Source organism: Bos javanicus, chromosome 7 (assembly GCF_032452875.1).
Source record: "Bos javanicus breed banteng chromosome 7, ARS-OSU_banteng_1.0, whole genome shotgun sequence".
NCBI lineage: Eukaryota > Metazoa > Chordata > Mammalia > Artiodactyla > Bovidae > Bos > Bos javanicus.
This window is the reverse complement of record NC_083874.1, coordinates 24767094-24781315: the sequence shown is the minus strand read 5'-3', so window position 1 is coordinate 24781315 and position 14222 is coordinate 24767094. Positions and strand designations below refer to the sequence as shown.

General features: G+C 41.2%; 1 protein-coding gene across 2 annotated transcripts in view; it reads left to right on the top strand.

The window, feature by feature from the left end:
• Positions 1-11336: 11336 nt before the first annotated feature.
• The window catches only part of SLC27A6 (solute carrier family 27 member 6), an 81761-nt gene continuing 78875 nt past the window's right edge, over positions 11337-14222 (top strand). The window contains exon 1 of one of the 2 annotated variants that reach the window (XM_061422895.1): positions 11337-12751. In XM_061422895.1, coding sequence (XP_061278879.1) covers positions 12223-12751 — 529 coding nt within the window. In that variant the 5' untranslated portion in view covers positions 11337-12222. The remainder of the gene's footprint in view (positions 12752-14222) is intronic. The other variant, XM_061422897.1, reaches the window with a different exon arrangement.

Sequence of the window (14222 nt, the reverse complement as noted above, 5' to 3'; positions counted from 1 at the left end):
ATCACTATGAACAAAGCTAGTGGAGGTGATGGAATTCCAGTTGAGCTATTTGAAATCCTGAAAGATAATGCTGTGAAAGTGCTACACTCAATATGCCAGCAAATTTGGAAAACTCAGCAGTGGCCACAGGACTGGAAAAGGTCAATTTGCATTCCAATCCCAAAGAAAGGCAATGCAAAAGAATGCTGAAACTACCGCACAATTGCACTGATCTCACACACTAGTAAAGTAATGCTCAAAATTATCCAAGCCAGGCTTCAGCAATACATGAACTGTGAACTTCCAGATGTTCAAGCTAGATTTAGAAAAGGCAGAGGAACCAGAGATCGAATTGCCAACATCTGCTGGATCATGGAAAAATCAAGAGAGTTCCAAAAAAACATCTATTTCTGCTTTATTGACTATGCCAAAGCTTTTGACTGTGTGGATCACAATAAACTGTGGAAAATTCTGAAAGAGATGGGAATACCAGACCACCTGATCTGCCTCTTGAGAAACCTATATGCAGGTCAGGAAGCAGCAGTTAGAACTGGACATGGAACAACAGACTGGTTCCAAATAGGAAAATGAGTACGTCAAGGCTGTATATTGTCACCCTGCTTATTTAACTTATATGCAGAGCACGTCATGAGAAATGGTGGACTTGAAGAAGCACAATCAAGAGTGGATTCAAGCTGGAATCAAGAGTGCTGGGAGAAATATCAATAACCTCAGATATGCAGAAAACACCACCCTTATGGCAGAAAGTGAAGAGGAACTTAAAAGCCTCTTGATGAAAATGAAAGAGGAGAGTGGAAAAGTTGGCTTAAAGCTCAACATTCAGAAAATGAAGATCATGGCTTCCGGTCACATCACTTCATGGCAAGATGGGGAAACAGTGGAAAGAGTGGCAGACTTTATTTTTGGGGGCTCCAAAATCACTGCAGATGGTGATTGCAGCCATGAAACTAAAAGACGCTTACTCCTTAGAAACAAAGTTATGACCAACCTAGATAGCATATTCAAAAGCAGAGACATTACTTTGTCAACAAAGGTCCGTTTAGTCAGGGCTATGGTTTTTCCATTGGTCATGTATGGATGTGAGAGTTGGACTGTGAAGAAACTTGAGCACCAAAGAATTGATGCTTTTGAACTGTGGTGTTGGAGAAGACTCTTGAGAGTCCCTTGGACTGCAAGAGATCCAACCAGTCCATCCTAAAGGAGATCAGTCCTGGATGTTCATTGGAAGGACTGATGCTAAAGCTGAAACTCCGATAGTTTGGCCACCTCATGTGAAGAGTTGACTCATTGGAAAAAACTCTGATGCTGGGAGGGGTTGGGGGCAGGAGGAAAAGGGGATGACAGAGGATGAGATGGCTGGATGGCATCACTGACTCCATGGACATGAGTTTGAGTAAACTCTGGGAGTTGGCGATGGACAGGGAGGCCTGGCGTGCTATAATTCATGGGGTCGCAGAGAGTCAGACACGACTGAGCGACTGAACTGAACTGAACTGTTAGAATGGACAGATATAGGACCAATTGTATCCACTAATGACTCAACACATATGCCCTCTCCTTGGAGCTTGGAGAAGCCCTCTTATCCTGAGGAAGAAGGAAGACTAATTAACATTTCTCTAGGCTATGAAATCCTTCCTTTATGCATGGGCCCAACAAAGTTATGTATTAATGTTAGTCGACAAACATGGGCTTTCGTCCTGCCTTCATAAAGGAACTTCCACACATTGCTTGGACTGTTTACTGCCCTGTCATTTTATAAAAACCATGTCAGTACTACCAAAACTCTAGGAAAAGGACAAAGTTAGAATGTAAGGGGTTTACTTATAAAGACTTTAAATATACTCCTATTTATTGAGGTAGATGTCACGCTAAATCAGGAAAATTAATGTTTGTGGCCAGTTACACCATTGTTGATTGGGGACCCATGTTATGTGGGTATCTAACTGCTCAGATGATATTAACAACATTATGTGTGATCTGCTACTCAAGTAGCATAGAAGGTTACTAACACTACAATGGAGCATTACCATGACAAAGGACTTCTTAGGTGGCTTGACGGTGGAATGGCCCCCCCTCGTCCTCGAACCATCCTTGATAAACAGATTGGGCCTGAACCATGGGACATTTGGAACTTGCTGCAAGCACCGAAGAACTTGGGACTTGGACTGGACATCTCACAGGGACCTATCATAGTCATAGAAACTATTTCTTTCATTATAATCAATGATATTTCATACAAGCTTGTGTTCCCCTTCCTTTTGTTCTAGCTATAGGAAGTTTACAATTCAATAAGACTTTATATTCTGTAACTTGTATAAATTGCAAATTATATACTTGTCTTAACTCTTCTATTTCCTTAAGAAATGATTCCCTTTTGATTCTTTGATCTCGACATAATCCATGGTTACCAATAAATCTCCAGTGGCCCTGGGAAGCAGGTCCCATGGCTGGACTTGCTTCCTGGTTACTTACTAAACTGCTCCAGTGATCCAAATGATTCATTGGATGGCTGATTTTTGGCATTTTGGGATTAATAGCTATTTGCACCACTGCGGCCGTCACTGGCATTGCTTTACAAACCTCAATTCAAACACATAATTTTATCCAAAATTGGACTAAAGAAGCTCATACTGTGTGGGCCACTCAGGCTCAGATAGATGAGGATATTTAAGATGAAATACAGGAATGAAAAACAGCCATCGAATGGGTTGGAGATCAATTAATAGATGTACAAAAACAGGTGATGGTAAAATGTGATTGAAATTCTACTCAATTTTGTGTTACTCCTGTTCAATTCAATAATAGTGCCTACAACTGGGAACAAATCAAATTTCATTTACTAAACATACATAATAATGCCTCTCTGAATGTATAATTATCACAAAAAGAAATCTTTGAAACTTTTTCTAAAAATCTGCCCTCTTCCACTAATTTGAAAACTTTAGCTGAACAACTAGCTGATCAATTATCTGGGCTAGACCCACGCAGATGGTTTCAAAGCATTACTCACAGCATTGGGTCTAGAACTGTAATTTTGGTGATTGCCTTGACAATTATATTTGTCATTTACCATTGCCTTCGTGCAAAAATTGTTAAATCTAAACAAACTCAAATGGTCAAACTCTTTTTACAAATATCATAAATAAATAAGGGGGAATTGTCAGGGAATTTTTAACAGGAGGATTCCTACATGCTGTTTCTCATAAATTCTCTGTTCCTTATCAGTTCCCATTCTAAGAACAAGTAGAACTGCATGCAGCTCTCAGGACTGAGATCATGAGAAACAGTATCTGCGTGGATTCCTTTCAGTGACTCTTTTCAGCATCAGCGACCTTGTATGTATTAGACTATCCATATTGTGGCTATTGATAAAATTTCATCCTATGTAATAGCTGAGTAATCATCTTACTAAAGATATATAAGCCTGCATTTCTGCTAATAAAATACCTTTGCTCCATCAGAGCTTGTGTTCCCATGTCTTTCTTTCTTTCTCTCTCTCTCCCTCCCTCTGGCTCTCTCTTTCACTTTCTTATCATCGACTCCAGACCACCAGGTTCTGGTCCATTAAAGGACCCCAACAAAATAGTTTTATGTAAAATAAAAGAAAAATTTACATTTGATAGGCATGAAACACTTTGGTAATAGTGTTATAAAACAGAACCAAAAGCTTTTCAATATATTTCATGAACTAACTTGTACATATGTGAACTAACTTGTATAATATGAAAATGTTATACATAGTCTCTGATATTTCCAGTTCAATGAAAGTCATTAGTAACTGCTTTTGCACTTCCTAAATACTTTCATACATTGATGGTGAGCATGCCAATGATACAGCTGGTTTGGAAATTGGCAATATCTGGAAAAATCACAGATATGTTTACACTTTCACACAGCAATCTCATTTCTAGGAAGATATCCCAAAGTTACACTGGCAAAAGTATATACTATGTACACAGACTCATTAACTGTAACATTGTAATGGCAAAAGATTAAAAACCAAGTCTATCAGTAGAGAGTGAGTTGAGCAGGTTATGATAATAGCACACAGTGGAGTACATGCAAGTACACAAAAGAATAGGGATTTCTAAATAATGATAGCTTATAACCACAGGGATTATTAGGTGAAAGAAGCAAGGTGGAGATAAGTGTATACACTGTATACAGATACCTTTTATCATCAGTAGTGATGTGCTATTTCAGGACAACTAGATATGTTTATCTTGATGAACTACAACATACAGTATATAGCATCACCTAACGTTGTTATGTTATAACATATTGTATTATGTTATAGGTGATGCTGTATAGGCAGTCTCAGCCAAAAATGTTTAACCTGAATCCCATCAGGCCCTTGAATCTAGTTGTCAGCTTGTTTTTTTTTTTTTTTAATTTTATTTTATTTAACTTTACAATATTGTATTGGTTTTGCCATATATCAAAATGAATCTGTCACAGGTATACATGTGTTCCCCATCCTGAACCCTCCTCCCTCTTCCCTCCCCATACCATCCATCTGGGTCATCCCAGTGCACCAGCCCCAAGCATCCAGTATCGTGCATCAAACCTGGACTGGCAACTCGTTTCATATATGATATTATACATATTTCAATGCCATTCTCCCAAATCATCCCACCCTCTCCCCCTCCCACAGAGTCCAAAAGACTGTTCTATACATCAGTGTCTCTTTTGCTGTCTCGTATACAGGGTTATCGTTACCATCTTTCTAAATTCCATATATATGCGTTAGTATACTGTATTGGTGTTTTTCTTTCTGGCTTACTTCACTCTGTATAATAGGCTCCAGTTTCATCCACCTCATTAGAACTGATTCAAATGTATTCTTTTTAATGGCTGAGTAATACTCCATTGTGTATGTGTACTACAGCTTTCTTATCCATTCATCTGCTGATGGGCATCTAGGTTGCTTCCATGTCCTGGCTATTATAAACAGTGATGCGATGAACATTGGGGTACACGTGTCTCTTTCAATTCTGGTTTCCTTGGTGTGTATGCCCAGCAGTGGGATTGCTGGGTCATAAGGCAGTTCTATTTCCAGTTTTTTAAGGAATCTCCACACTGTTCTCCATAATGGCTGTACTAGTTTGCATTCCCACCAACAGTGTAAGAGGGTTCCCTTTTCTCCACACTCTCTCTAGCATTTATTGCTTGTGGACTTTTGGATCGCAGCCATTCTGACTGGTGTGAAATGGTACCTCATTGTGGTTTTGATTTGCATTTCTCTGATAATGAGTGACGTTGAGCATCTTTTCATGCGTTTGTTAGCCATCTGTATGTCTTCTTTGAAGAAATGTCTGTTTAGTTCTTTGGCCCATTTTTTGATTGGGTCATTTATTTTTCTGGAATTGAGCTGTAGGAGTTGCTTGTATATTTTTGAGATTAGTTGATTGTCAGTTGCTTCATTTGCTATTAGTTCTCCCATTCTGAAGGTTGTCTTTTCACCTTGCTTATAGTTTCCTTTGTTGTGCAGAAGATTTTAATTTTAATTAGGTCCCATTTGTTTATTTTTGCTTTTATTTCCAATATTCTGGGAGGTGGGTCATAGAGGATCCTGCTGTGATGAATGTCGGAGAGTGTTTTGCCTATGTTCTCCTCTAGGAGTTTTATAGTTTCTGGTCTTACGTTTAGTTCTTTAATCCATTTTGAGTTTATGTTTGTGTATGGTGTTAGAAAGTGCTCTAGTTTCATTCTTTTACAAGTGGTTGACCAGTTTTCCGAGCACCACTTGTTAAAGAGATTGTCTTTAATGCATTGTATATTCTTGCCTCCTTTGTCAAAGATAAGGTGTCCATAGGTGTGTGGATTTATCTCTGGGCTTTCTATTTTGTTTTAAATACAGGGGACAAAGAACATGTTAAAGGAGATATGGGGAAGCATCATACCAGTGCAGAAGTTAGGACACTCTGCGAGACCACTGGCCTGTTATCTCTAACTAGGAAATGTCCTGGGCAAAAACACAGAGGTTATGATGAGGTCTATTCAGATTAAAAAGAGAACTTGGAGCTTGAGTTGATTCTAGTTTAGACCAACTAAATCTTAAAGACATTTTGGAAGGAATTAAATATGGACTAAGTATTAGATGGCACTAAAGAATTGTCATGTATGGATATGAGAGTTGGACTTGAAGAAAGCTGAGCACTGAAGACTTGATGCTTTTGAACTGTGGTGTTGGAGAAGACTCTTGAGAGTATCAGTCCTGGGTGTTCTTTGGAAGGAATGATGCTAAAGCTGAAACTCCAGTACTTTGGCCACCTCATGCGAAGAGTTGACTCATTGGAAAAAACTCTGATGCTGGGAGGGATTGGGGGCAGGAGGAGAAGGGGATGACAGAGGATGAGATGGCTGGATGGCATCACCAACTCGATGGACATGAGTTTGAGTGAACTCCGGGAGTTGGTGATGGACAGGGAGGCCTGGTGTGCTGTGATTCATGGGGTCACAAAGATTCGGACACAGCTGAGCGATTGAACTGAACTGAACTGAAAGAATTGTTAATTTTATCTCATGTAACTATGGTACAGCAATTAGGTAGTGAAACATCCTTTAATCAGATATGCAGGCACCCAGAGGTATTTATGGTAGAAATAGTCTATGTCATCTGTAATTTAAATATTTCAGGAGAAGAAAAAAAAGACAGTTGAAACAAAATCGGCAGAACGTTAACAATTATAAAACCCAGGTGATAAGTATGGAGGCGGGGGACAGGCAGGTGGCCTTATGAAATCAAGTCTCCCTAAACCGAGCTCCCCTGCTGAGTTTGTGATTAATGTCTCAATCAAAAACTTTATTCTCTTTCCTGCTCTGCCCCCTGTTCCTCTCAGGATTGAGGAGTAGCAAAAGAAAAGGGAAGACTGAAAAGTAGGACTCTTCAGGGCCTTCCTGGGTACAAAAGCCCCTCCATATCCTCAGTTTCTTGTTTGTAGAAAAAGGCTTTGGTCTCCTAGGCCTTCCCCATCCTTCTGAGGAGTAGACTCAGTTCAGTTCAGTTCAGTTCAGTCGCTCAGTCATGTCTGACTCTTTGTGACCCCATGAATCGCAGCATGCCAGGCCTCCCTGTCCATCACCAACTCCCGGAGTTCACTCAAACTCATGTCCATCGAGTCAGTGATGCCATCCAGCCATCTCATCCTCTGTCATCCCCTTCTCCTCCTGCCCCCAATTCCTCCCAGCATCAGAGTCTTTTCCAATGAGTCAACTCTTCGCATGAGGTGGTGAAAGTACTGGAGTTTCAGCTTTAGCATCATTCCTTTCAAAGAACACCCAGGGCTGATCTCCTTTAGAATGCACTGGTTGGATCTCCTTGCAGTCCAAGGGACTCTCAAGAGTCTTCTCCAACACCAAAGTTAAAAGCATCAATTCTTTGGCACTCAGCTTTCTTTACAGTCCAACTCTCACATCCATACATGACCACTGGAAAAACCATAGCCTTGGCTAGACAGACCTTTGTTGGCAAAGTAATGTCTCTGCTTTTGAATATGCTGTCTAGGTTGGTCATAACTTTCCTTCCAAGGAGTAAGCGTCTTTTAATTTCATGGCTGCAGTCACCATCTGCAGTGATTTTGGAGCCCCCCAAAATAAAGTCAGCCACTGTTTCCACTTTTTCCCCATCTATTTGCCATGAAGTGGTGGGACCAGAAGCCATGATCTTCGTTTTCTGAATGTTGAGCTTTAAGCCAACTTTTTCACTCTCTTCTTTCACTTTCATCAAGAGGCTCTTTAGTTCTTCACTTTCTGCCATAAGGGTGGTGTCATCTGCATATCTGAGGTTATTGATATTTCTCCCAGCAATCTGGATTCCAGCTTGTGCTTCTTCCAGCCCAGCGTTTCTCATGATGTACTCTGCATATAAGTTAAATAAGCAGGGTGACAATATACAGCCTTGATGTACTCCTTTTCCTATTTGGAACCAGTCAATAAAGGTGGTTTATATTAAAATAGAAATGAGGCTGCACTGAGGACTCAGAATCAGTGATAAAACACTATATAAGTGTTTTATCTTTTCCAAATGGTGTATTTCACCAACACTGAGGAAGTTATCATAAACAGAAGTATTTGGGCGAATGCAAACTGTTTTTAAAAACCATGAATAAAATACGAGTGTAAAGTGTCTTCCTGGCAGAATTCTGACTGGCAAGAGTTTCTTGGCATAGTTTGTAGTCTGTCGCAGAAATGATAATTAAATATTTAGTTTATTTGGGAATTGTTCCCCAGACTATTATTATCAAATCACTTGTTTCCTACTATAAAAATTTTATACTTCAGGAAGTGTTTAGTGTATCTAAGACATGTAATAAAGTTAATGCCTCCCAACTCTCTAACAACAAGCCTCATCATCTTTAATGTTGAGTTCACTTCATGTATCCTTGTGAGGAATAATAATCTGGGCAATAATTGTTCATTAATACACACAGATTGCAAGCTTCCCATTAAAAAAAAAAACAAACAACTCTGATCAGAGAGTAAAACACTAATTAAAACCTGAGCAAAAGTCTGTTCTTTAACAGAATTTTAAAGGGAATAAATCTTATACTCAGCATTTCTCACCCTCCTTTCCGCATCTTTCTTTCTCACACATTCTACTCCATCCCCACCCTTTGCCCGTGTGGGCTGCAGTGTAGGAACTCAGTGCTTCTTGGCACAGTGCAAATACCTGCTGTGGTATTTTGGTGCCAACGTAGCATCATCTGGTGCCTTTCTAAACCTCTGCCTTTCCCCCCAGACCTCCCATATTTTAAAATGTGGCTGCTGTACAGTTTCACCAGAAAACATGAACACAAGTAATTGATCTGCACAAAGTCAAAAGTTTTAACTTACATTGATAAAACCCTATGGGTGTCAAGATGAGCCATGGCTCATCATATGAAGCTCTGTTCAGTTTTACTTTGATCTACTCACTAAACAATTCACCCTCAACATAACTAAGGCTACAGAGGTGGGTAGGAGTGGATTAGAGAGGAAAGTAAAATAAGAAATGAGAGAGGAGTAGAGTAGAGCATATTTAGACTGAAAATAAGCGGAAGTTCTCTTCTACATTGATTTGTATTTAGTCACAATAATTATTTTCAAATTACATTAAAATGTATATATTTTTTTATTTCCTAAAGGGGAACCTGAGAAATATTGCATTGTTCTTGATCAAAAGTAATGTTAACAGAAATGTCTAGACTGTGTGTGTGTGTTTATTTCTCTTTATTTTAATTAAATGATAAGCTTACTTGTAATTACTGTTACTGCCTTTCCCCCATTTTGTGTTAATTAACACTTGTGATTAATGATTATATCTGTTTTTACTTAGCTGTCTTTGACACTATTTGAAAGTGAATCAACATCCCTGGAAAAAATGAAAACAGATTCACGGGCTGATGTAGAAATGCACACAACACTTCTAGCTGTCCCAAGATGATCACTGATTACTTCTTTTGTGGTGAGATTTCAGGCATGGAATTGGCTCTGGCCAATATAAATTTTGGCAACATATGTTTTAAGTTTTCCTAATAAATCAAACTGTCTTACATTTATGATGCCAAATATTTTCTCAACTCACATATATTAGTAGTTATTGAAATTTTTTCCATGCCCTGTGATCACGTTGCTGCTGCTGCTAAGTCGCTTCAGTTGTGTCCGACTCTGTGCGACCCCATAGACGGGAGCCCACCAGGCTCCCCGTCCCTGGGGTTCTCCAGGCAAGAACACTGGAGTGGGTTGCCGTTTCCTTCTCCAATGCTTGAAAGTGAAAAGTGAAAGGGAAGTCACTCAGTCGTGTCCAACTTTTAGCGACCCCATGGACCGCAGCCCACCAGGCTCCTCCATCCATGGGATTTTCCAGGCAAGAGTACTGGAGTGGGGTGCCATTGCCTTCTCCGTGTGATCATGTTAGGAGATCCATAATATGAAAAATCAGTGTAACACATGAGTTTTTCATGAAGTTAATTTGATTTATTCTCAAAGACTGTCTTTTATTATAATGGTATTCCTTTTCTTCTTTTTAATGCTTTAATAAATTCTTCTGTTTATGAAACAATGACAGTAGATGATAATTGTTTTAATGTGAGCTTCATGTTTTTAATTTTACACATTAAAAATATGGCACACCTATGTTTCTTCACTCATTTTCCACTAGAGAAGGACAGATTTTACTTGTATTGGAATTCAAAAGTCTGAGACCAACTGCTACATATTCTATTCTCTGCTTCAACTATTGTTTTCTAGGAGATGTCTGATTCAAACTAGAGCTAGGAAAGAAAAGCATAGAATGTCAAAGATGCTTTTCAAGTTGTAAACTAACTTCTCAGTTGTAAACTACTGGATACTAATACTTTTCTTCAAATGGAAAGGTGTTTCTGAATTGAAAAGAGCAGTGTTTCTGAATAACTTTAGAAAGGATTTTCTTGATCTACACAAAAGAGTTTTAACAGCCTCTCATTCTTTTAAGCTCTTCACTGTGACTTCAAAGTAATCATTTTCAGATTAATAAACCAAAGTCTGCCTTGGAGTTATAGTTTTTCATTTATTAGGAAATCTGAGGTTATCTAGAACCCAGCTGGAGAACATGACTGAAGAAGGAAAAGCTGACAAAGTGAGGCAATGCTTAATTATTTCAATATGTGCCTTTAAGAAGTGTGTATAAATGGTTATTTATACACACTTCTTAAAGGCAGAGAGCTGGAATGGTGGTATCTGCAAGGAAAAACATATGTAATTAAGTACCCCTCAGTTTATCTTCAGTAAAATTTCACCATTGTATAAAATTTATTGTTATTTTTAATTACCTGTTGCCTCTCCACTTCGCCCTCCCCCCTTTTAGAATCTTTAGTTTGATGTTCTGATCATTTTTTAAATGATCTCACTGGATAAAAATCATTTTACCCTTTTTTAAAAATGTGATTGTGAATATGGACTTAAGCTCTCACCTCAAACAGTACTTTTGGAAAATTTTGTAAAAAGCACTATCAAGGCACTCTAAGGATTGAACTTTAGTATAAATGTCAATACCAACCTACTAATATAAGTTTTCAAAACTACTTTTTGCATAACCTCAAAGTCACTTTGTGATGTTTCATGAACAAAGAGTTCAAATATTCCTGCATCTGTCCAATTCATAAATATCTTTTTCGTCTCCTGTTTCCCTGTTCCCTGCCTATCCTCCCACCCCCGCCGCCCCCTCTCGCCCCCCTCCCCCCCGCCCCCGGTGGCAGCTTTAGTTTTTCTTTACTTTAATTCTTCCCCTCGCCTCTGTAGCCTCTAGTTTAATTTCCTTTATTGACCATTTATGGAATGAATGAACTCCTTGACTCGGTTCCAGGAGCCTGGCTGCCCTCTGCCCCATGCAGTGCGGCTTTCTCTCCTGGGACTCGGGTCGCTGCACACCAGCCAGCGGAGGACGGCCGGAGAAAGCTGCTCCAGCGACCGCGGTCCGATCAGGGTTGGCCCGGCGCCTGGTGGCGGACGGGAGGCGAGCCCCTCCGTTGGGGCTCGGAGGAGAGATACCCCAACTCGGGAACCTAGAAGGGGAGCTGCGATCCGCGCAGGAGGCAGCTTTTCCAGCGGGCGCTGCGGTCACCTGGGAGCAGCGCGGGGACCCATCTCGCCCGAGGGGAGCCCAGGGGGCGCTGGGCTGCTGCGCGGGGCACAGCCCGGGCGGCACTGCGGGCCGGGGGATCCCACAAGACCTGGCGACACCCTGGACGGAGGCGTGGCCCCGACACCCTGCGCGGTTCTGCAGGATCCAGGCGGGAAGCCGCTGTGTATCTCAGTCTTCGCCACCCCAGCTTCTCTCGGCTCGAATTCAGCCTCCAAGTTGCAGGCACCGGAGAGCATCTGCCCCCGAGGGTGGTGGGCTATTCTCAGGAGCTTGAAAGGCACCGGGAACTGATCCAACTAGCCCGGAGAGAACTGGTAGGTGCCTCAGAACTCCGCAGGGCGCGGGCCGCCGTCGGGGTTCAGAAGTCAATGTGTGCTGTGCTGCATTCCTCGATCCCCCCCGGAGGCCCCTGAGCTTATCTCACTCTTGAACTGTTCACCCGCCAGGTGTCCTAGGACTTATCCCCAGCATTCTTTGGAGCAACTTCTGTGCAGAAGACTTTTAACTCAGTTTCGCAAGAGTTCTTCTCCCTCCCATAAAGGTTGGGGCGAACTGCCGGTGCTAGCCTTGCACATTGCCGACTGGTGGTCTCGGCAGAGAGGTGCCCCCGGGAGAGAACAATGGCGGAACCGGGATCTGGGCTGCCTTCTGGTCTTGCGGTCCCCACTTTCCTGCCGTGGCTAACAGGACTAGGGGCTGGAATGGTCTTCCTGAGCTTCTTGCAGAAACTCCTGTACCCTTACTTCTGGAGTGACCTCTGGTACCTGCTGAAGATGTTTCGCTGTGGACTTTGGACGACAGGGAAGCACGGACAGAAAGGGGAGCTAGTCACTGTCCTGGATAAATTTCTGATCCAGGCCAAGAAGCGGCCCCAGAAACCTTTCATCATCTACGAGGGAGACATCTACACCTATGAGGATGTGGACAGGAGAAGTAATAAAGTGGCTCATGTCTTGCTGAACCATTCCCCGCTGAAAAGGGGCGATACTGTGGCTTTGCTGATGAGCAACGAACCGGATTTCGTTCACGTGTGGTTTGGCCTGGCCAAGCTGGGCTGCGTGGTGGCCTTCCTCAACTCCAACGTTCGATCGGTCTCCCTCCTGCATTGCATCCGCAGCTGTGAGCCCAGGGTCCTCGTGGTGGGTGCAGGTAGAGTATGGGAAATGAGCTGCTTGAGCAGAATGGCAGCCCTGCCTCCTATCCCACCCCCACCGGCCTCATTTTTTTTTTTTGTTAGAACCAATTAGCAACTAGTATCCTGGGTATGTGATGAAGTGTGGATGTTAAGGGTACAAGTGGTTTAATTTCCCCTTCCCTCACTTCAATCACTGTTGTAGATGACTAATTATCAGGACAGCTTCTGAAGAACTTTACTGAAATCTCAGACTTTTCTGAAATCTTATTATTTTAGCAAAGGGACAGGATGAGTCTACGGGGCACATTTTACTGTTCTTGCTACCTTCAGTGAGTACAAGAACACAGAGAGAGCTTGGTAAGTTCTAAATTTTGTCAGATCTGACAAAATTATCTGATGTGAAGGAAGACAATCCTGTTTCATTGTGGAATACCTTCTGCCTCTAATAGTAGCACTATTGAAGTTGACTGCCTTTGCAGAAGAAACATGTTTAATTAGAAGTGCATGAATTCCTGTCTTCATGTCTGCTCTTATTCTGCACTGCCTGCAAGCTAGGATTTGCCTGGCAAAGTTGGACTTCCAGCCAGTGGCAAGCTCTTGGCAGACTCTCAGTCTCTTTCTCCCCCATCTCCTTACCCCACCGGTGCATCATTTTATCTTTCTTTCCAGTAAGTGCTGACCTTCTTCCCCTCCCCTTGGATTTAGGCTTTGGATACGTATACTGACAGTGAACTATAAAGAAAAGTTTTTGGTTGAGTGCCTGATTAATGAAGAACCTAGGATGATAAGTTGCATAACAGGGAAAACGAAGTATGAAAATTGATAACTTATTTGGTATAATCTAAGTGGTTTATGCACATGTTTCTTTCATGAGGGTAGGAAGGTAGAGGATCATGGCAAAGACCTTAGTGAAAATATTTAAGTATTTTAGGTTAATAGATACATTCTGACACCTCATATGGACTTCTCAGATGACACTAGTGATAAAGAACCGGCCTGCAAGTGCAGGAGACATAAGAGATGCGGTTTCGATCCCTGGGTCAAGAAGACCCCCTGCAGGAGGGCATGGCAACTCACTGCAGTATTCTTGCCTAGAGAATCCCATGGACAGAAGAGCCTGGTGGGCTGTAGTCATATAGAATCTTTAGATTCACAGAGAAATATGGGGGGGGGGGATCTACATTTATATACCACTGATTTATAAAGTATAATACTTTGTGTGTACCCTTTTTATATAATAATTGTATATCACATGAAAATGAGTTAGCCAATATATAGTAAAAAAAAAAAAAAGTTATTTATTCAAGGCTTTCACTTTTGCTTGTTTCCTTTGTCCTTCCAGCTCAAATTGTGACTAGATGAAGAAGCAAAATGTTTGTTCTTTTTAATTTATGATCGTATTTTTAATGGAAAGGCATTTTATTTTAAATATAGCAGTGTGTACATGTCAATCCCAGACTCCCAAATGTGTCTTATTACTCTTAA